The sequence below is a fragment of the Lonchura striata genome, chromosome 8 (genome assembly GCF_046129695.1).
Source record: "Lonchura striata isolate bLonStr1 chromosome 8, bLonStr1.mat, whole genome shotgun sequence".
In the NCBI taxonomy this organism is placed as follows: Eukaryota; Metazoa; Chordata; class Aves; order Passeriformes; family Estrildidae; genus Lonchura; species Lonchura striata.
Genome location: NC_134610.1, coordinates 674,489 through 695,603, shown reverse-complemented (window position 1 = coordinate 695,603; position 21,115 = coordinate 674,489). Strand labels below are relative to the sequence as shown.

At 53.4% G+C, this 21,115-nt stretch overlaps 1 protein-coding gene across 2 annotated transcripts; it reads left to right on the top strand.

Annotated features, from left to right (window-relative positions):
• Positions 1-13,584: 13,584 nt before the first annotated feature.
• UPP2 (uridine phosphorylase 2) lies at positions 13,585-20,595 on the top strand. Of its 2 annotated transcripts, none has more exons than XM_021543449.2 (7): positions 13,585-13,714; positions 14,306-14,423; positions 15,460-15,618; positions 17,658-17,772; positions 18,376-18,585; positions 19,805-19,951; positions 20,413-20,595. In XM_021543449.2, exons 1-7 carry the CDS (start codon positions 13,689-13,691, stop codon positions 20,559-20,561), a joined length of 924 nt encoding a protein of 307 aa, XP_021399124.1. In that variant the 5' UTR covers positions 13,585-13,688; the 3' UTR covers positions 20,562-20,595. The 2 variants fall into 2 exon arrangements, with proteins under 2 accessions (XP_021399124.1, XP_021399123.1); XM_021543448.2 differs by having other exon boundaries at positions 14,261-14,423.
• Positions 20,596-21,115: the final 520 nt, after the last annotated feature.

The window sequence follows — 21,115 nt, the reverse complement described above, 5'->3', positions numbered from 1 at the left end:
TGCCCTCGCAGTCCGCGAGCCTCACCCTGCCCGTGCCCAGGCCAGGCTGGGTCTGTTCCTGGGCATGCTGCAGCACTGCTCTGCTGCATGCAATGAGCCCTGCAGGCTGCAGCACCCCACAGCAGCCAGCACAGGCTTCCTCCTGGCCAGGTACCACAGGGCTGTGCAAGGACAGCCACAGGCACTGTCCCAGTGATGGCAGTGAGTCCTGAGACTGCCCAAGCCACCACCTGGAGCTGTGGAGGCCCAGGCACAGATCTCCTTAGGAGAGACCACTCCAAAGTCTTTTAGACATTGGCAGGGGCTGCCCAGGGAGGTTTGGAGTCCCCGTCCCTGGAGGTGCTCCAGGCACGGCTGGATATGGCACTCGGTGCTCTGGTTGGAGTGACAAGGTGGGGATCGGGCACAGGTCGGACTCGATGATCTCTGAGGCCTTTTCCAACCTGATTCAGTGATTCTGCTCCGTGTCACAAGGGACATGGTTGTGCTTTTCCTCCACATGGGCGGTGCTTCCCGAGCAGCAGCATGAGTGTCTGCAAGACAGGAGGTGAGGAGCTCAGAGGAGTGGAACGGGACACGTGGAGATGTGGCACAGTCAGGCTGGGACAGTGTGGGTAGCAACCACAGCGCTGGTGCCAGGGCAGGAGGCGAATGCTCGTTCCCTTGGGAATAGACAGGTGAACAGAGGGTTTGGAAAGTGCTCGCAATGAAGCTCCTTTGTGCATACAGCCCATTTATGCACAGCCCTCTAAATGGGGCCAGGATTTGACTCACTATGAGTAACAGGAATGTTTTAAACAGAGAAAAGAATACTAATTCCCTTAAAAATACAAATAGGTCTACATTTGGCTCTACAGCACAAGGCCAGTGATTTTCCACAGTGTACTGCCAAGTAGCTGAATGTGACATTCAAGTAGCTCAAGTGTAGGTGTTCCTCGGGAGAAAATACAGCTCTAACAAGGACCGTTTTCCAAAAGAGAAGACCAAAGATTGGGTATCTAATACAGCTTTTAAAAATTTAACCAAACAGCTGCATTTCCAGAAGTGCCAAGTTTCTCTTGAGGCCCCACAGGTGGCAGCCAACACTTCTGAACACCCACCTGCTTATTTGCAGCCTAAAGCACTTTTGACAGTGGCAGCCCATGTGGTTATCCAAGCTCCCAGGAAAGGGTGACACTGCTAGGCTAAGAGCTCCCCTCACTAATGCCTGCGGGGTTCCCAGGAGACATGAGGAGCCACATGGGTTAGAAGCACTTTGCATGAAAAGGTTTCTACTTTACATCTGGTAGAAGAATAAGAATTCTGGAAGCTGTCATTGAGTAACCCACGCATGGCTCACCAAGAGACAGTTGTTGCTAAGGGCTCATTCACAGCCACGGGGGGAACCAGTGCTGGGAACTGGAATTAGGCAGCTCCTGCCCACAGCCTCCTGTAGCTGGATCACATACACTTTACATGCCACCGATTTCTAATTAATAGTGAAGCAGAGGGAATAATTAGGTTACTGAAGTAATCTCAGCATCATCTATAAACAGGGCTATTTTTCTGTTCTTTTCAATGCCAATTCTTATTTATCATCATAAGCATCCTTACAAATAAAATTTCTGTACAAACAGTGCAGGGTTTTTTCAATTATCTTTTTTTGAATTGTTGATGAGAAATTCTAGCTGTAAGTAGAATCTTATCTGTAATAACGTTATTTGGGGAGAAAACCAGGGCTGCAGTCTGAGAGGGGTAGCATGACAAAGTGTTTGGGTTAATGGCTGGCAGTGCCATTTCAGAGTCAGAAGTGCCAGTTCTAAGATTTGGGGAACATCACAGGGCTGTCTCTGTGCCTCAGATGCCGTGCTGGCACAATGAACGTAGCAAAGCATCTGGCTTGTCAGGTATTTTACAGTCCCCCAAGGAAAGGTGGAGTGGATCTGATGAGGGTATTCATACACAGCTGACTTTGCAGAGCTTTGCAAAGAGTAGAGTGTGATTGAATTTGGGGCCTTCCAGTTCCCAGCAGGAGAACCTCGTGTGGCTTTTTCCATGCTGCGGAATAGTCTGGAACTTCTTCCTGGGCAATGTTTGCATTAATCGGGTGTAATAATGGCATGTCCATGTGAAAGGAGCACTGTGGGCACAAATTGCACCCACAGACATTAGAATAAACACATTAATGTTATGCAAATACCGTGGCCTTCAGAAGTCTGTAGGCCCCGGAGCACAGAGCATACCTTGAGCTATGGGGCAGGTTCACCCTGTCATCCTTCCGCACAGAAAACCCTCCCAAGACAGCAAGTAGAGCAAAATCGGGCTTCTCTGTTTTGAAACAATTTCCATGGTAACTTGAACTGCCTTGATTCTTCAAAAATTCTGCCTGTCTCTGGAGCAGCTGGGATTTCAAGTCAGACCACTTTGCAATGCTCTGGGAGTGTAGAAACAGCTCACGTGGCTGAAAGATGCCATGGAGGAAATGTTTCAAAGAGGGGGCTGCTGGACCCCAGACCAGGCCCCTCATTCGGTAAAACCATCTCCCTCTGGACTCCTGTGCCTTTTCAGCTCTGCTGAGTGGTGAGCACTGCCCCAGACCAACAGAGGCAGGGCTGGGGTCTGGCCCAGGCCAGCAGCACCACACGGGGAGGGCCCTGGGGGCAGATGGAGCCCAACAGCAAAACAACACCTCTAACAAACACTGTTATTCCTTCTAAAATACACAGTAAAATACAATTTAGTTGCAGCACACAAAATGAGGCTGTGCATGACAAAGCCATCCTGATAATTGCCTTCAGAGCTGCTGAGGTTTTTAACTCTTTAGCATTATTAACATCAGCACATAAAGACTTTGCTTATATGCTCGAGGTGAGCTGTGGTACAGAAATAATAATCCAGGTGACCTTCCAAGCTGCTGCTTGTCATGAATTATTTTCTCTGCCTTGAGGAAATTTCTAAATATATATCTGTATATACGCATGCAAACAAGCAAAGCTGGCAGTTGCAACACAGCAAAGTTGCATCACCGCCCCTCCCAGCACAGCAACTGGCCCGAGCACAGCTGCTGAGAAAACCCCAGGAAGCACTTGGGTTGGAAATTAAAGAGCTTGTTCTAATACTTAGCTGTGATGAATGTGACTGGGAGTACATGTATTCCATCAGGCGTCTGTGAGTCAGGCTGAGTCACAGACGGAGCCGCGCTGGGGCTGCTGGAGCAGCCGGTGAGGCCTGTCCCAGCAGCTCCGCAGCATGCAGAGCTCCCACCGCCTCCCCCAGGACACTCCGTGAGCGTGGGGACAGGAGCGGGACATGCCTGCTGTCCCCGCAGCTCTGGAGAGGGCCCCAGCCCAAGCACCTTCCACACTTCTCCTTTGTCAGGTCCTTACCTCGTGTGCATCTTTACATCACAAACCCCATGGACTTTGGGGCATTGGGGAGCCAGGTGCAATTCAGCACAGCGAGGAGAGCCCAGCTCCAAGTAATTAACAATAATGTATAATTGCTACCAATTTGGTTTTACACAAATTACACAGTATTATTAAATTAAGCAGACCGTGTTCTTGCATCTGAGCATTAGCAGCATAACTCATTTTCATGCCATTTTTTAAAATAGCACTGGTAATTAGTCCTGTGCTTTCCAAACCCATCACATGCAATGCTTTGTTTCCAGCAAAACACCCACCAAAAAGCGCTCAAGTTCTCTAATTGCAAAGATTCACTTCAAAAGGCTGCACATCTCCTTTCTGCTCTGGGAGTTATTCAAGAACAGCCAACTGGAATTTATTGAAATTACGCTGAAACATAAACGATGAAAACTACTCCCCAGCTCGGGGGGAGCCTTTGCAGGCCAAGGTTCTGCCCACGGAAGTGCCACCACGGAGTCACCGGGCACGGGGGATCAGGGTGGAAATGCTGGCAGGCTCATTTCCATTTCACAGCCAAACGCGGCATGGAGGAGTGGTCCCTTGGGCCACCACCGCTGCTCCCGTGGACGTGGGTGCTGGTGGCCCGCTCGCTGCCCCAGCTCAGGGCCCCTCTCCGCGCCCGGTGCCGTGCCCACCATGCTGACCCCAGCGGTCCCTTTTGCATCGAGGCACGGCAGCCGGGCTGTGCCCGCTCCTGCCCGCAGCGGCTGTCCCAGCGCCAGCCCCGCGTCCCGCCGGCCCCGGCGGCGCAGTCGCCCCCTCTCCTTCTGCTCGGCTGGGAAGGAGCTTTTTTTGGCCTCTGCTTCTGTCATCTGGCATTTAAATGTAACGAGAGCTCTCGTTGCTAACATTTATAGCAGCAAAATATTTAAGTTCCAGAGCTTGTAACGCATGTTGTACGTGTCCCCTTGCCAGCCCAGCTGCAGGCTCCCCGAGCCTTCCCTGGCTCGTTCGGGACCGTGCCGGCGAGCGGGCGCTGTCCCCGGCCGAGCGGCAGCGGGCGAGCAGGAGCGCGGGGGTGGCCAGGGAGAGCCGCTGGCACCGGCACCGGCACCGGCACCGGCACCGGCACCGGCACCGGCACCGGCACCGGCACCGGCACATCCCGCTGCGGCTCCGGGAGGGCTCCGGGGCTGGCAGCACCCCGAGCGCCGGCACACGAAGGGCGGTCGGTGGAGTTTGTCGAACTGGTGCATGTGGTGGAGAGGAGGAAAGAGAAGCACAGGGCTCAGTCACCAGCCGGCACAGGCAGCAGCTGCACAGGGTGGCCCAAAGTGCCTGGTTCAGTCCCGCCGCTCCCTCCAGAGCCCCGGCCGTCAGCCCACAAAACCGGCCCGAAAGGAAAGATGAGAGCAAGCACAGCCCACTGTGCCCACATGGAGCAGCACGGGGCCTGCGGTGCCAGGCTGCCCTGGGGTGCTCCTGCTTCCAGCAGGGAGTAGGGTGAGAGGACTCGGAAGCAGAAAGCCCCAGCCCCATCCAATAAAGATGCTCCTGGCTTCAGAGGAAGCCTAAAGAACCTCCAACTGTTACCAAGGTGTCTCTTCCTCCTGCTCCTGTTCTATCTGCCCTTTGCTAGGGTAACCTCAGCGAGCTGGTTTGATCCACCTGCACCACGGCACAGCAGGAGAAGGACAGCTGTGGCTCCCAGCCTGGCTCCAGTGGCTTAGGGTCATCCCAAAACCATAGGTCCTGGACACACTGGACACCTCAGGGGCTGTGCCAAACAAGAAGAGATGCTTCTGACTCTTTGGACCACAGCAAGTAGCTTGAGATGCAAAGGCTCAATTAGACAATACAGAAAAAAATCCCATTTTTTAACCTGCAGATTTTTGAGCCAGTCTCCAGATCTCTCTCCCTGGGGTTGAACCAAGGGAGCCCTCACCTCTGCAGGAGCAAAGCAGGGGCCAGCAACCCTGTTAGCCACAAGCATCTTCTTCTCCCACTTGTCTCTCAAGACTCCCCATCTCATGTGGGCTTAGGAGGGTCTCAGCACCTGCACCTCTCTGTGACAGGCTGCTTCTGCTTGGAGACAGTGGCCAGGTTCTGAGCTGGAAAACCATATTGAGTACTTTGGAACAGCCTTGGCATGCGCTCTTCCATCCTGAGAGCAGTCACAGGGGAAAGGAGTGGGCTGCAGACCCAGGAGGGTGGTGCTGGATGTGGGGTCTCAGCCTGATACCTTCCAGCAGAGACCAGGACGGATGCCTCTATAACACAACGAGTGGGGTCAGGGCAGCAAGGGACAGCATCTGAGCAGCTGATAGGGAGGGCAGGCTGAGGGAGCAGCAGCCATTATGAGGACAGTTCTCATCATTTTGCTCTCCTAAAGCCAGGCATGAAGTTTATTTTCCTCTCCAATATCTGATGAAGAGGCTGGTTAGGGGAAGACAAGTAATTCATCGTCTGACTCGGGACAGGGAACTGAAGACTGCTCACTGTGATGCTTCTGGACCGCTGGGATGGGACAGGGGGAGAACGTCTGTCGATACTGTAAGTGACAGAAATAACGCAGCAGTGTATCAGAGGGCAGACAGCCCAGCACAGCCAGAGTGTGCCATGAGATGCTGTTGTATTTAAATAAACACTTCGGCAGGGCCCAGATTTCTTCAGCTCTTCTGACACCGGCACAGCTGAGGGCACAGCCTGACTCGTGTCCTCCTCCCTGGGTGAGCCTAGTGCGATCCAGCTGGCTGCTGACCTGCAGGGTCCTTTCTGGGAGCACAGCTCTCCTGTGGGATAAACTGTGGCTGGAATGTGGTGTGGCACATAGCAGGGTGCTGCTGCCACAACTCAGTTCTAGAGCATGGGGAGAGCTGGGTGAGGGGATGGGAAGGGAATGGGGCAGCCACAGCTTCTCTGGGCACCCTGTGCCAGGGCCTCTTCACCCTCACAGCCAAGAACTTCTTCCTAATCCCTTATCTGAATCTCTCTCTCCTCTCTTTTAATTTACACCTTCTCCTATCACAACAGGCTCTGCTAAAAACTTTGTCCCCAGCTGTCTTGAAGCCCCTTTGGGCTCTAGAAGGGGCCATAGGGTTTACCTGGAGCCGTCCCTTCTCCAGGGGAACATTCCCAGCTCTCCCAGCCTGGCCCCAGAGCAGAGGGGCTCCAGCCCTGGAGCAGCTCCAGGGCTCCTCTGGGTTCTCCAGCAGCTCCAGGTCTTTCTGATGTCAGAACCTATGGCTGGGGCAGCTCTGCAGGTGGGGTCTCACCTGAACACGGGGGCAGAGGGGCAGAATCCCCCCCTCCCCAGCTGCCCACACTGGGATCAGCCCAGGACACCGGGGCTCTCTGGGCTGCCAGTGCACGTTTCCAGGCTGTGCCCAGCCTCTCAGCCGCTGGCAGCCCCTGCTGTTCCTTGGGGTTTCACTGGCTGTAACTGAGTGAGCAGCATTCTCTGGCACCCCTTCTGCGAGGGCTCCGTGCTGCTGTGTGCCTCAGACAGCTGGAGGGGCTGTTCGAGGGCTGGCTGCACTCTGCCTCCGGGAGGAGTTTCCAATGATGCCACCAAAAAGAAACGGGGGAAAGGAATTCTGTCTGTGCCCGCTGCATGGAGGAACGTTTCCACACAAGGTGGCACCTGTCTCCTTCCTTCCAGTCTTGAGCTGGAGCTGAAAGGCGCCTGGAAATACTCTCTGAAAATTAACTCCTCGTAAACAGGATGCAGAATCCATCATTAATTCCCTTGTTAGCCATCGCTTTTTGCTGGGCACTCAGTCGGGCACCACAGGAATTGCTGCCAGTCAGCGCTGGGGCTGGGCAGCAAGGAACGGGCAGGAGGAATGGGGTGACAGCCGCTGCCTCCACTCCAAGTGCCCAGCTCTGGGACACACAGACATCCACTGGGAGCCTCCTAGCACCAGGACGGGCCGGGGAGCTGAAGGGGATCCCTGCCCACTCCCCACGTGCAGCACTGCACATCCCACTGCAGATCGGCAGAGGTTTACATGCTCCAGATCTGACAGAGATTAATGCTCTGTGCCCATAATTTAAATCACAATTAAGGTACTTTAGAATATCTCTTCAAACACTCTGCAGAATAGTGCAAGCACTGCTGACATGAAGTGCTTTTGCATTCCCATGCAGGATGTTGGCAAGGCCTGCCTTCCACTGCAGGGCTTTGCTTCTGACCGTGACCTTTCCACACAAGGAAAATGCACAGTATTATTGCATATTAGAAATGCAGCATAGCCAGAACAGCTGTGGCATCAAGCAGTGAGGCAGTACCACTCGCAGCTGAGGAAGGAGCTGGGCTCTCCTGCCACCCTGTGCCCTCAGCACATGCACAGAGTCCACTGGGCTCCTACAGGACCCCTCAGCCCGGCAAGGGGGCTCAGCACAGAGATGTTCATGCTAAGCATCTCCTCTGGTAGCAAAGGCAGCAGTGCCAGCCCACCCAGCCCTGTCCCAAGGTGTGCACGTTTGAGCACAGTGGTTTTAAACCTTAAAAACCTTGGTGAAGCATGGAGGTGCCAGATCCCTTACTTGCATCAAGGTCCCTGGTCCTCAGAGTTTCAGAGAAAGGCAGGGATCTGTCTTGAAGGCTGCAAGAGACCACTTCAATTTTCATGTGATTATTTTTAACCCCTATCATGCTTCTCCCACCTGTCTCCAGCTCCATGGTCTCTGCCTGCCGTGTGCCTGGGGCCTCAGTCTCCCATGTTGGTAGAGCACGACAGTAGGTCAGGGAGGGGCGCAGGACAAACTGTCCCTCTCCAGCCTTCCTGGAGGAGAAGAAGAAAGGACACAGGGACAGAAAATATTATAAACACAGGGAAAATGAAAGGAATTGTTTGAAAAAGGAAAAAAAAAACCCAGACTTCAAGCCTTCTTGGTTTACCTAGGTGCAGGGAAGAGGGAAAAAAGACAGGGATGGTTTTGCTGGGGTCTTCCATGTATCTCCACAGGGCACTGAAATGCAGACCCAGCACCAGCAGAACTAAGTGCCTCCTCTGGAGCCAGCATTTTTCCCTTTAACTGTTTCCATGGCAATAAAGTTGGATAAAGTAGGGTCTGGATGTTTCATTTTGAAATAGTGGGGCCAGTGGAAGTCTGCCCTTGCATGGAAGCCCCTAATCCCCCACGGAGCACAGGAAAGTGTCTGAACAGCCGCTCAGACACTGGCAAATCCAGCACATGAGGTGATGCAGCAGCTGTCACCGAGACCACCATACTGCCAGGGCCAAGGTCCACGTCCTGCCATGCTCCAGCCCTGCACCAGCTGTGGGCACTCCATCCATGTGGGGCACATAGGCAGGAGGGCAGCTTTGGGGGACACAGTGCTGGAGCTCAGCCACCCAAGCCCCCACATATTTCCTGATGGGAAATAGCTCCTTGTCCTGTTTCTGAGATGTGATTGGGTTCGACAAGCAGCATGGCTCTATGAACTGTGCTCATGTCTTGCATCATTTGCCTTATTGTGGCCAAAATCTCCTCCCAGACCTCCCTCCTGCCTGCACCCACAGGCACCAGCAGTTGCGACAGGCACCCACAAGCCCAAAGAGTAAAAGACAAAAGGAAAAAAAAACCTGTGTAAGAAAAATAAAAGAAGAAGGGAGAAAAAACCCCAGGCACCGTCTGGATTCAAAGCCTGGAGATCAGAAAAGCACTGGGCAGGAAGGGAGCAAGCAGAAAGGGGCTCCCTTGCAGGTTCCACTGCCGATTTGGAGTCTGCTCTGTCACAGCAAACTGGACATTTACACAAACCTCTGTGGGTACTCCCAGCAGGCAATAGCTCACCCATCCCTGTGGGGTGGGAAGAGTTGGAGCAGCTCACTCACCCCTGCAGTGGGAAGGGAACAAAAAGCAGCATGGAGGAAGGCAAGGGGGAACCTACCCCAGAGCGGATGAGAGGGCTCTGTTGCCAAACTGCCCCACTGCTCCTCTTCCTTCTCATCCTGACTGGAGGCACAAAAGGAGCACAGTCTTGGGAGAAGATGCCAGAAGCAACACTTCCTGCTGAAGTGTATCCATGTGGGGCCAGGTGGGCAGCAGCAATCCATGTAGAGCCAGTCAGAGCCAGGCCAGGACCCCTGCTCTTGCAGCAAGCCAGCACCAACCTCAGCCAGAAACTGGGTTTAAACCTAAGAAGAGCCCTTTACCAGGGGCCTGTGTGGGGCCAGCCTGGTGCTCCTTGAACCTGGACGGGCAGATGTGCGTAGCTGCCACCCTAGTGTCCTCACCTCCTGGGCAGCCCAGCAGGGCAGGGCGCCCAGAGCATGGGCACAGCCCCCCAGCTGTCCTGGGGCACGGCGGGCAAATCCCTGCCTGTTCCCAGGGTGGATCCCACCTGCCATGGGCAAGGCTGCAGAGGGAATGGCGGGAGAGTGCCCGTCCGCTCTAAGGAGCATTCCTGCAGCGGAGCAGCAGCACTCTCAGCCCCTCCTGTGGAGCGACACGGGACTGGAAGATCAGCAGCTCCTGAATAAATCCTGAATAGCAACACAGGTCAGGCAGCTGATTTCTGCCTGAAATAAATGGCTTTGCTGTAGTGCTTCCCCTCAGGGGAAACGTGTCCTGACAAGCTGCAGTTACTCTAGTGCCCCGAGGGTTTGTGCAGCCTGGTTCCTTTGGGGAGTGTTTTACTGTCTGGTCCCAATGCCAAGAGCAGCTTTATACCAATAATAAACAAGGCAAAACACGGAGCCAGAGCAAACAGCTGATAAAAATCCACGTTTTGCTTTCCTGGCTCCGCAGAACAAGCCGGGTACGGAGAGCAGGAAATCGTTGTGCTGCTGGCACATGGCTTTCCTCCTGTCAGGTAAAACACTTCCCGGTGCTTCTGCTGCTCCCTTATGCCGACTGCCAGCAATCATCGCTAGAGGAATGCACCAGCCATGCCTCGGACTGTGATATTCCTCATTCTCTGCTATCGAAGCAGAGCGATGGGGCCGAGCACAGGCTCACATGCCCTGCCGGGGCGGTGGCGGAGGAACTCACTCCTGCGACGGGCACCACCTGCCCCGCCTGCCCAGCCCGACCCGGCGGCCACAGACGGGGCTGGGCGCCAGGTTGCTGGAATATCTCATCATCGGCAGCTCCGGAGAGCTGCAGCAGCAGCAGCACGGTGGGAGGGAAGGCAGAGACCAGCCGAGTGGAGAAGGAGCTGTTGGGGCTCGCTGGGAGCAAGGCTGCAGAGCCCCGGCAGGGCGCGGCGGGTGCGAGCTCCCTGCCGCGCACAGGATGCCAGCGCTGTCTGCTCTAAAATAGCATTTAACATGACAAGAGGTGTCGGATGGGCGCGGGGAGCGCTGGCTCTCCCCATCTCTTCCCTTGCCGAGAGCCTGTCTACACTGCCATATGTTATTCTGCCGTATATTTCATCGTGCTTTATTTGTCATCCTCTAGCACATATGGTAACAGCTCCACTGCCTGGCACTTGGAGAGGCTGGATTTAGCTCTGAATCAGGCACAAATAAACACTCATTTGGGGCAGTGCTCTTTGCTTCTCACCATCCCCACGCTCCTTTGAGGAAGAGAAACAGGCAGGTAGCTGGGCTAGATCAGCACTGCAGCTCCCTTTCAACTGAAAGCATTTTATTTTAGCATTTCATCCTATCCTAGTCCATTATTCTATTCTATTCTATTCTATTCTATTCTATTCTATTCTATTCTATTCTATTCTATTCTATTCCATTCTGCAGCCTCTGCCATGAAAAGCAGGAGAGGTAGGAAAAGAACAGCCACACTTCAGTTTGGGATTTACTGAAAGCCATCCCAAAGAAGACCAAGCATGGGAAAAACAATCATGGACAAAGGAACCAAAGGTGAGGGACTGCTTATACTGGCCAGGCAGGGAGCTGACCTGAGCCAGACAGGCCCTGAAACCTGAATGGCCGTGGTGGTGGCTGCTGTCCCTTCTCTTCAACGTCACTTCTGGGAAGCCAAAAGCACAGTCCAACCATTTCCCTTGGTGCAATCATGTTTACTTAAACAGAACACACTGGTTCCTTTTACCTTGGGCACAGCAGGGACAAACACTGCAGAAACATTGCTTGCCCACCATTCTCAGCCTGACATTCCAGATAGAGCTGTGGCTCCAGGGGACTCTGTCCCTGCTCACTCAGCAGGGACACCCTCCAAAATCTTGCCACTTTTGCCAGCACAGGGGAGGTCCCTGCCTGGGACTGAGCACACCAGGGCAGAGGCTGTAGCAGGGCAGGGCAGGGGCTTTGCTGACCACCAGGCAGGGATGTCCCAGCAGGTTGTGCTGGAACACTATTTTTCATAAGAAAATATTTTAAAAGTTATCCATGTGCTTAGGAAAATTGTTTTATTGTGGGATGGTTTGAACCATGCAGGTGTGGACCCTTCCAGGTATGTCCAGAAATACTCTGCCATGGAAGGCAGGCAGAGAAAGGGGACACATGGAAGCACTGCCTTTACCACCCCAGGCAGCAGGTGGGAACACTCATGCCCTGCCACAGAGACACTCAGGTGTCCAGCTGTCTGTCCGTCTGTCCACTCATCCATCCACCATTCTGCTGAACCTTCGGTCCCCGATGAAAGCCCTGCCCAGCTGTGCTGGAGGTGGGTGCGGGGCCAGGGCCTCATGTTCCTCCACCAGACAAGACTGGAGAAGGAGGAGAATCCACAGGAAGCCTCAGCCCGATCCCACCTCCCCAGAGCATTTCCAGCCACCTCTGGCAAGCAGCAGCAAACCATTTGCTCTCTTCTCCAGATCAGGTAACTCTCACTGGACACAACTGGAAGCTCTGCATGGAGCCCACTGCACAATCCACTGTGCGCCTGAAACCACAGCAATCACACCAAGCGACTTCGGCAGGCAGAAGGTGTGTGCAGCCCCAAGGAAACTTCTTCTGTGCCCCTCACAGAAATCTGGTGCATTCTGAAAGGGAGAAAAGTCTCCAGATCCTTACTTTTTGGGAGTGCTGTAGAGCGTCAGTAATAAGTCATTTTTGGCAGGCATATGTGAACAGCATCCAGGGAGGGAGAACTTCATCAGAGCAGAGAAATCCTTCCAGCCTGCCTTTGGTATGACTCCAGAAAGCCAGAAATATCCCTGAGAGCTCTGCTCCTTCCCCTTCTCAGAGCTATCCTGACCCTATATTGGGCAAGGTACCAAATTTACATGTTCTCAGGCCACTGGCTTGCAGTGTTTGCTTATTTTTATACAGGGTTTTGCAATTTAGAGTGTTTGGATGGGTAGCAAAAAGGGCATTTGCTCAGGGAAAGGCTTCCTCAGTTACGATAATTTCTGTCCCTTCCCATTAGGAAAGCAGGACTGCGTCACTGCTTGAATGCAGGGTGCCAGTGAGCTCCACGCAATGTGCTTTCACCCAGTAATTAATTACCTATCACTTCCCTAATTATCAGAGCTTCCATTGACAATTCCCAGAGGTCAACAGCAAATGCCAGATTCTGCCCCTCCAGCAGCTGCCTGAAATATCTTCCAGGGCAGTGCCTCCTGTTGTTGGGACAGGAAGCAGGACCAGTATCTCCAATCTCCTCCTGCTCCTGCAGGAGCATCACACACTTGTCCTGCAGCCCCACAAGCACTCTGCCTGCCCTGGACTGGGAGCTGTGCAAAGCTGTGCCTGACACACTGCACACTGTTCTGATGGGCTCCTGGGCTGAGATGGGGCTGGGTGGACCATGAGAGCCAACAGCACTGTCTGGGCATTGCTGAGAGTGAAATCAGCCTCCCCAGGCCAGGCTGGTGGTCCAGGAGCTGTTCTGAGCAGGGCTGGAGGTTGGCTACAGCCCAAATTCCGGTTTTGTGCACCCCAGACAAATGCAGAGATGTTTTGGATTTGCACCTACTGGGGTCAGAGAACGGCTCAGCCAGAAGAACTGTCCATGCCAGCAGCCATGGCCAGGCTGTCCTTCAGTCCCTAGCGCTGAGGAAACACAGCCTGGGGGTAGCATAGCAACATCCAGCTCAGACAAACCATCTCCCCACATGTGCAGCCACGTGCCCAGAGCCCTCCCCACCAGCCAGAGGGCACAATGTCACCAGCCAGAGGGCCAGCAGGCCACTGGCCCTGGCCCTAAGGCTGCCAGTCAAGGTTACTGGTGACGCACCTGCCCAAAAAGGCAATCTGGGAGGAACCATGCCAGCCACTAAGGAATCTTGGCACACAGTAGTGGGACTGCCCACTGCTGACCTTGGGAGCTGCACAAAGCACAAGAGGTATTTAACCCCCTGCAGAGCCCCTTGAAACCTCTTCTGAGCTCTAAGCCTGGACAGCTGAGAATACAGGCAGTTTTCCTTACCTTTTTGGCAGGGTATCGCTTTCAGCTGACTCTGGCGGAGCCACTATGACCGAAACAACAGGTTACTCGAGGTGAGTAACAGGGGAACATCTGAATTTGTTTTAATAAGAGAAGAAAAAATGTTCTCTGGGTTTCTTTAAGCCCCATTTATAAAACTAACCTGCATTGTTAGTTATTTGCTTCCCTTAGAGCAGGTGGAAAGGGGCAGCAAGCTGGCCTCTGACTGCCTGCAGTGTCTGCACTCGCCATGCCAGGCAGTTATTTGGGACAAGTGTGAAATCCTGACTTGCCAAGAGCCTAATAAATTGTCACATAGAAAACAGCACAGTATATCACCCCTGGACATTGCTGGCAAAACCTTATAAAGGAAAGAGCTAAGGTAGCCATTGACAAAATTGATAAATACTGAGACATATTTTTTGCCAAATACATAGATATAATAACAGATGTGTCAAAGAGGTTACCTGGAGCAGAAAGACAGCTGGTCCAAACACCACACACAGCTGGCTTGTCCGTTGTCCCTGTTCCATCCCTTGTCCAATGCCAAGGCTGTGTGTACCCTTGTGGAGCTTCCAGGCTGCCCTGTGCCCCACTTCTGCCTGTCCACCTCCCTGCAGGTACTGCCTGGTGCCCCAACCCATATCCTCATCGTCTCCCTGCAGGACTGGGCTTGTCCTTGTTAGAAACCCACACCTGGACTTGATGGAGGAGGACGTCCTGTACCACCTGGACTTGGGAACGAAGACACACAACCTGCCAGCAATGTTTGGGGACATAAAGGTAAAGAGCAGGTCCAAAAGTGAGGCAGCAGCTCCCCCCTGCACAGACTCTCCAGCTGTGCATCCCACGGTGCTACCGGCCCATGCTGGGCCCTGCTGCTGCCAAAGCTCCCATGGGGTGGGGTCTGGCTGCTCAGCTAAGGGACTCCACAGCCAAAGCAGCCTGGGCAAGGAGGTTCTCTGTCCTTGTTTGTTTTGGGCAGAAATCACAACAGAAAATTATCCTTTTAAAAACCTGTAGCTCTGTAAAACCTGATTTAATATTGGCCCCATGTTGGAGGATAGACAGAGGAGGCATTTGTCCAAAGCATCTTGGTCATCATCTACTGGAGATAAGGGAAGGAGAATATCATATAATTTTTGGCTGAGACCTGCTGTCAAAACTGATTTGTCATGATGGCATCCTCTTTCATTCCAAACCAGAGTCTTTCCCTAGTTGTGCAGGGGAAGAGCCTCAGTGCCCAGGGCTGGAGCAGCCTTGCACAGCACAGCATGGTCTCCTGCTGCCCTGCACCCTGGCAGCAGGATCAGCACTGCCCTGGCAGTGCACACTTATTCTCCTCCTACCTTCAGCAAGCATATTTTCCTTTAATATGTAAAATTTGTCCTTTTTACTCCCTGACTTTATGGCCTCTGTGCCATCAGAAGTACTCACTAATTGCAGTCAGCATTGTTCATAGAATAAATTAACCAATGATCTCCTCCAACATCTGGGTTTACTTTGCTATCAGTGGCAATACTACCAGCTCAAATTTGCAGAATTATTTTAGATGGATTGATACCCAAGTTATGTGCAGCTGTATGGCTGCCCAAACTCAGGGCAGTCGCCACCCTGCCAGAGTGACAGGGTGGGTTTTGTGTTAACTCCTGGTTTTGTGAGCCTCAGGAGTTCCAATGTCCCTTGACTGATGGTGAGGAAGAGGCATCCTGCTCCTTTCTCTGGGAAGATGTGCCTGGCAGAGCCACCACCGCCACATCCAGGCTGACTCGCGTTTCTTGTTCTAGCTAAGTACCAACACGCTGATATTTTATTGCAGTTCGTCTGTGTTGGCGGCAGCCCCAACAGGATGAGGGCGTTTGCCCAGTTCATGCGGCGGGAGCTGGGGCTGGCGGGTGCCGGGGAGGACGTGGCTGACATCTGCGCGGGGTCGGACCGCTACGCCATGTACCGGGCAGGGCCCGTGCTCTCCATCAGCGTGAGTCCCGCGCCGGCTGGGGACATTTCTGGGGGACGCGCTCTCGGGGCCGTCTGGTGCTGCTCCTGGCAGGGTCCCACAGACGGACGGCGCAGGGACCGTCTGCTCCGGCACAGGCACGGGCTGGCACGACCTCTCCTTCACGTGCCCTCACCTCCCCCAGCACGCACCAGCAGAGCTTTTCCCTCTTTTCACTGTTCAGCCACTACCACCGGTGCAACCTTAGCCATGGCAAAGCTGCTCCTGTTTGAATAGCATCCCCCAGCACCTGCTCTCTCTGTTTGGAAATGGCTGCATTAATAACAGACGTGCACATGTTCTGCTCAGCTTGGTTTGGGAGGCAAAACCACTTCTCACCACACATGAACTATGAAATGCTGCTGGGAGTATTACCTTGATACAAGCTCTAAAAGAAAAGGCTGGCCTTATTATTAATTATTCTTTTAGAGCAGGATTTTTGGCACTGAACACAGGAAAAAGCAAATACAGGCTGTGCTGGGGAGCATTCACACCCAAAATCTTGGTCCTGACTCCATTTCTTCAGGCACAAGACTAGTCTGAAGTGTGATTCACAGCAGATGGAATCACTCACACAACAGAGCTCGTGTTTCGTCCCTCTGAAAAAACCAAACCAATCCTGACCAAGGGAATCAAGCCTGAGGAAATCAGTCTGAGAGGATCCAAGGGGAAGAACTGCCACAAGATTTGCTGTTCCCCGGCCTGGCAGCAGCAGTGACATGGCCAGAGGCAAACCATCACTGAGCTTGTGGCCGTGCACCAGCTTTGGCCAGTGCAGAAGGAGACACGGGGTAGAGCACATGGCCGCCCTGGGAAGCATCATGCAGAGCTGCTACCAATATCACATTTCTGCAAGTTGCTTAGAAACACAACTGAGCTCAAACATACAGGGCCAGGAACACAGATTCCAGCTCTGAATATTTGCAACGAGAATTAATTTTTTAGGCATCAGCAAATAAGCCAGGCTGATGTTCCAGAATAACAACATGCAAAAAGGTTTCATATTTAAAACATGATACAAGGCAAACAGAGCATTGGTCTCACAGCCAAGAGAAAGGAGACAACACAAAAATTGGCTGTGTAACTTAATCAATGGGGCTTCCATACATGCTTCCTTCAGGTTGTTGAAGATGATAGCAAAACCAAAAAAATGTGAGGCATTTTCAAAAGGAAAAACCAAACTCCACAGCACCAAACACTTTTGGTACTTAAAAGGCTAAGAAAAGGATGTTGGTCTAGCATGGAGCAGAAGACAGATGAACAAGCAACAGAGCAATGGGCAGATGCAGCAGAAGCCCCACAGCTGCAGGCCTCCAGAACATCTGCCAGCCCTGGGGAGCAGCAGCAGAGATGGGAGTGGGGCATCACTGCCCATGGAGGATGGGAACAAGCCAGTGCCAGCAGCAGGGCTGGGGACAGAAGGGCAGCAGGGCAGGGAATGTCAGCCAGGAATAGGGACAGGCAACCTGCAAGGCATGCAGCAAACACCTGACCCTGAAGCCTGTCCTCACCAAGGGACACAAACCCTTCTGCTGTCAATTGTGCCCAGCAATGTAGCAGAGATGCTCCAGTGGGGTTGAGGACAGGCTGGAAGGCACATGGAGAAATGAAGGCTCAGGTTGTTCTCACGGAAATTCACTGCTCCCAGAGCATGAGCAGGAGACAACAAAGTGCGAGCCAGCACATGATTGGCAATATTTGGGGAAGTTCTGGGAGCATTCAGATGTTGGGATGCATTTGTGGACCTTCCTTGAAGAACAGGTACCATCAGTGTGCCCACACAGGGTCCCCAGGGATGAACACCAGCTCTACTAACTTGAAGAACCTTTAAAGTATCTAGGGGAGGAGAAGAGGTTAGACACCTCACCTGGACAGACTAAAAGGACCCCAAGATGTCTCTTCCCCCTCAAAAACACTGCTGTTGACACCATCAGCAAAAGAGGCCACAGCTTAACCCTGAGCTTGTTGCAGTCATGTAGCCTCGTGGGGACTTATGTTTCTCTTTTCTCTCCTTCCAACAGCATGGAATGGGCATCCCTTCTATTTCCATTATGCTTCATGAGCTGATCAAACTGCTGCACCATGCAAAATGCCGGGACGTCACTATTATACGTATTGGTACTTCTGGGGGCTTAGGTAAGCGATTCATGGTCTTTCTTCAGAGCAAACAGCTATTATTAAAAAGGTCATTCAGCTCTGAACTTTAGCATTTTTTCAGGTCTCTAAATATCAAACATGGTACTGTGTTTTGGGTCAAACCCAGAAAACTTGTAGCGACTGGCTTGGCAGAGTGCACATTCCCAGAGTGTACAAAGGCCTTGATTCCACTACAGCCGTGTGTCACTTTCAAAACAGAAAATATGGATTAGTGGTGACCCAAATGAATCTATGTCTCCTGGCTGAGGCACTGGTGCTGCCCATGCAGCTGCAAGCCAGAGGCAGCTAAACTCCTGTCACTCACAGGAATGAGTGTCACTTACAGGAGGAGTCACTCACAGGAGAGAGTGACACATTCTCACAATCACTTATTCTGTGCTGATTCTGTGCATTTCACTTGTACATCTGTGCTACTTCATGAATTTCAGTTATTCTCTGACATCTTCTTTACTCACTGAAAAGAAGAGCCCTGCAAGCACACGTAGCTCTATTGAGATTTTCCTGTTGTGCTGAAGTTTGGCAGCAGGACATGTTATGAGCTCATGTTATGAGCTCTAGCAGCCTCAGCTTCCATTTCCACAGGGATTGAGGCTGGGTCTGTTGTGATCACCGACACGGCTGTGGACTCCTCCTTTCGGCCACGTTTTGAGCAGGTGGTGCTGGATGATGTGGTGGTGCGGAGCACTGAGCTGGACAAGGACCTTGCGGAGGAACTACTCACCTGCAGCAGGGACATTCCTGACTTCCCCACGCTCATTGGCCATACCATGTGCACCTACGACTTCTACGAAGGTAAAACCTTTGTCCTTCCTCACCACGTGTAATTCCAAGTCTTTCCACTCTTCCATGGACAAAACTATCCAGGGAACCAGGCCCAGAAGGGCTGCAGGCAGAGATCCACATGGTGCTGGGGGGCCCAGGCAGAGCAGGGGCCACCCTAGGAACACACAGTACCACTGCTTGCACCTTGCTGAATTTGCCACCAAGCTGTTCCCCTACAGCAAGATTGTCACTTCAGAGCTACCAAACACTAGGAAAACATTAGGTTGCCTGTGAGATTTCCATAAACAAACTGGTTACTCTGGAACCATTTCCTTTGCAAAATTAAACGCTGATTGCAGAGTAGATGAAACATAATAAATAAAGAATTAATAATCTGAGCACTATTTATAAACCTTTAGATCTGCTTGCAGATGCAGCCATCTGTGTATTGCTCAAGTCCATATTTTATTTAAGCAAAAAGCCATTTGAGAGGATTAAAGTAGGAGCAGCAATAAACTGAAGGGCAGTCCAGGCTGGCCAGCCACAGGTAAGCATTTGCCTGCCCCACGGCCTTCAGACGCTGCAAGAAAAGGAGCTGCACGGAGCACAGGTCTGCTCTGAGTACACAGCAGGACAGCCAGAGACCCCGGAAGGGCTGGAGGAAAGGGTTGTGATGGCTGCCCTCCCTGAATACCCTGATAGTCCTGCCTGCAGCGGTACCTGGAGCTGCAGTAGGGGAGCACCAATGCCCTGGCACCAGCTCCCCGACCACACTGGTGCTGCCCGCACCATGAATGCCTCCACAAGCAGCTCCAGCTTCCATCCACAGCAGCACCTGCAGAAAAATTAAACCCACATTAAAGGGGTTTCCTCTCCTCAGTGCTCCCATTCTGCACAGATTGTTGAACCTCTTCTGGAGTCAGTTGGCATTTTTGGGATTTAGCCTGCCAGACTTCACAGCTGATATGCACCAATGGCCCGTTCCCACAGAACACAGCATCCGCTGGTACCTCCCAGCTGAGGGCTGACTCGACCTTTCACCAAGGTTGAAACCTGCATCATTCTTTCCCCTATACAGAGACACATCTTGCTGGCATTAATACTGAGGGGAATACGAATTAACCAGCTGCTCACAGGAAAATTCTGTGGGCCTCAGACAGAATGTGGGCACTCCCAGACCACCCATTTGCACCTATGCTCCATGACACCATGCAAGGCCAGCAGTGACAGTTCTCTGCTTCCTTTCCAGGTCAGGGGAGATTAGATGGTGCATTATGCTCTTTTTCCAGTGAAAAAAAGTTGGAGTACTTAAGGAGGGCTTATGAGGCCGGCGTGAGGAATATTGAGATGGAGTCCACTGCATTCGCTGCCCTGTGTGGACTGTGTGGCCTCAAAGGTGAGTCGCGTTGCTTCCACCTCCTCTCCACACACGGGCTAAGCCCCCTCTAAGGGTCCTCTTCTGTGTCAGAAGGTCAAACACACATCCTTAATGATTTTATCTAGAAAAGGACACTAGAGCAAACTTCATAGCTCAGTAAAACCCAAGTGTGCCTTAGAAAGACCTGAGTGCGTGCTGGACAAACCAACAGCTTGCTCCCTTCGCCCCTCCTGACCCTACAGCACGTCCCGGCCGCGCTGCCGCAGCCCTGAGGGCAGCGGAGCCGGGGCTCCCGTGAGGGGGCGTGAGGGCCGGGGGACCCGCGGGGGCCGGGGCTCCTCCCGTGAGGGCCGGGGGGCCCGCGGGGGCCGGGGGGCCCGTGGGGGCCGGGGCTCCTCCCGTGGGGGCCGGGGCTCCCGTGAGGACCGGAGCTCCCACGAGGGCCGGGCCGCTCGGTGACCGCACTCGCCCTCCCGCAGCCGCCGTCGTGTGCGTGGCGCTCTTGGACCGGCTGCAGGGGGACCAGATCCGGGCGTCCCACGAGGTGCTGTGGGAGTACCAGCAGCGGCCGCAGCGCCTGATCGCCGCCTTCATCCGCAAGCGGCTGGGGCTCGTCCGCACGGACTGACGGTGACCGCAGCACCGCTGGGCCCCGCGCCGGGAGAGCGCCGGGCCCGCGGGGCCCGCAGCGGCGCACCCCGCGCTGGGGCTGCCGGCCCGCAGCGCGGCTGGCAGCGCCTGTGCTGGCAGCACCTTCCGGCTGTAGAGCAGAGCTGCAGGTTCCATCCTCCTTACCACCTGTGCTGGCAGCACCTTCCGGCTGTAGAGCAGAGCTGCAGGTTCCATCCTCCTTACCACCTGTGCTGGCAGCACCTTCCGGCTGTAGAGCAGAGCTGCAGGTTCCATCCTCCTTACCACCTTCGCTGGCAGCACCTTCCAGCTGTAGAGCAGAGCTGCAGGTTCCATCCTCCTTACCACCTTCGCTGGCAGCACCTTCCAGCTGTAGAGCAGAGCTGCAGGTTCCATCCTCCTTACCACCTTCGCTGGCAGCACCTTCCAGCTGTAGAGCAGAGCTGCAGGTTCCATCCTCCTTACCACCTTTGCTGGCAGCACCTTCCAGCTGTAGAGCAGAGCTGCAGGTTCCATCCTCCTTACCACCTGTGCTGGCAGCACCTTCCGGCT

What these genes read in the sequence shown, in the direction of transcription:
- UPP2 (XM_021543448.2), top strand. Translation starts at nt 13,689, where the DNA reads ATGACCGAAACAACAGGTTACTCGAG. An exon ending in CAATGTTTGGGGACATAAAG is followed by an intron (nt 14,424 to 15,459) that starts GTAAAGAGCAGG and finishes ATTTTATTGCAG; the next exon opens with TTCGTCTGTGTTGGCGGCAG. An exon ending in TGGACTGTGTGGCCTCAAAG is followed by an intron (nt 19,952 to 20,412) that starts GTGAGTCGCGTT and finishes GCCCTCCCGCAG; the next exon opens with CCGCCGTCGTGTGCGTGGCG.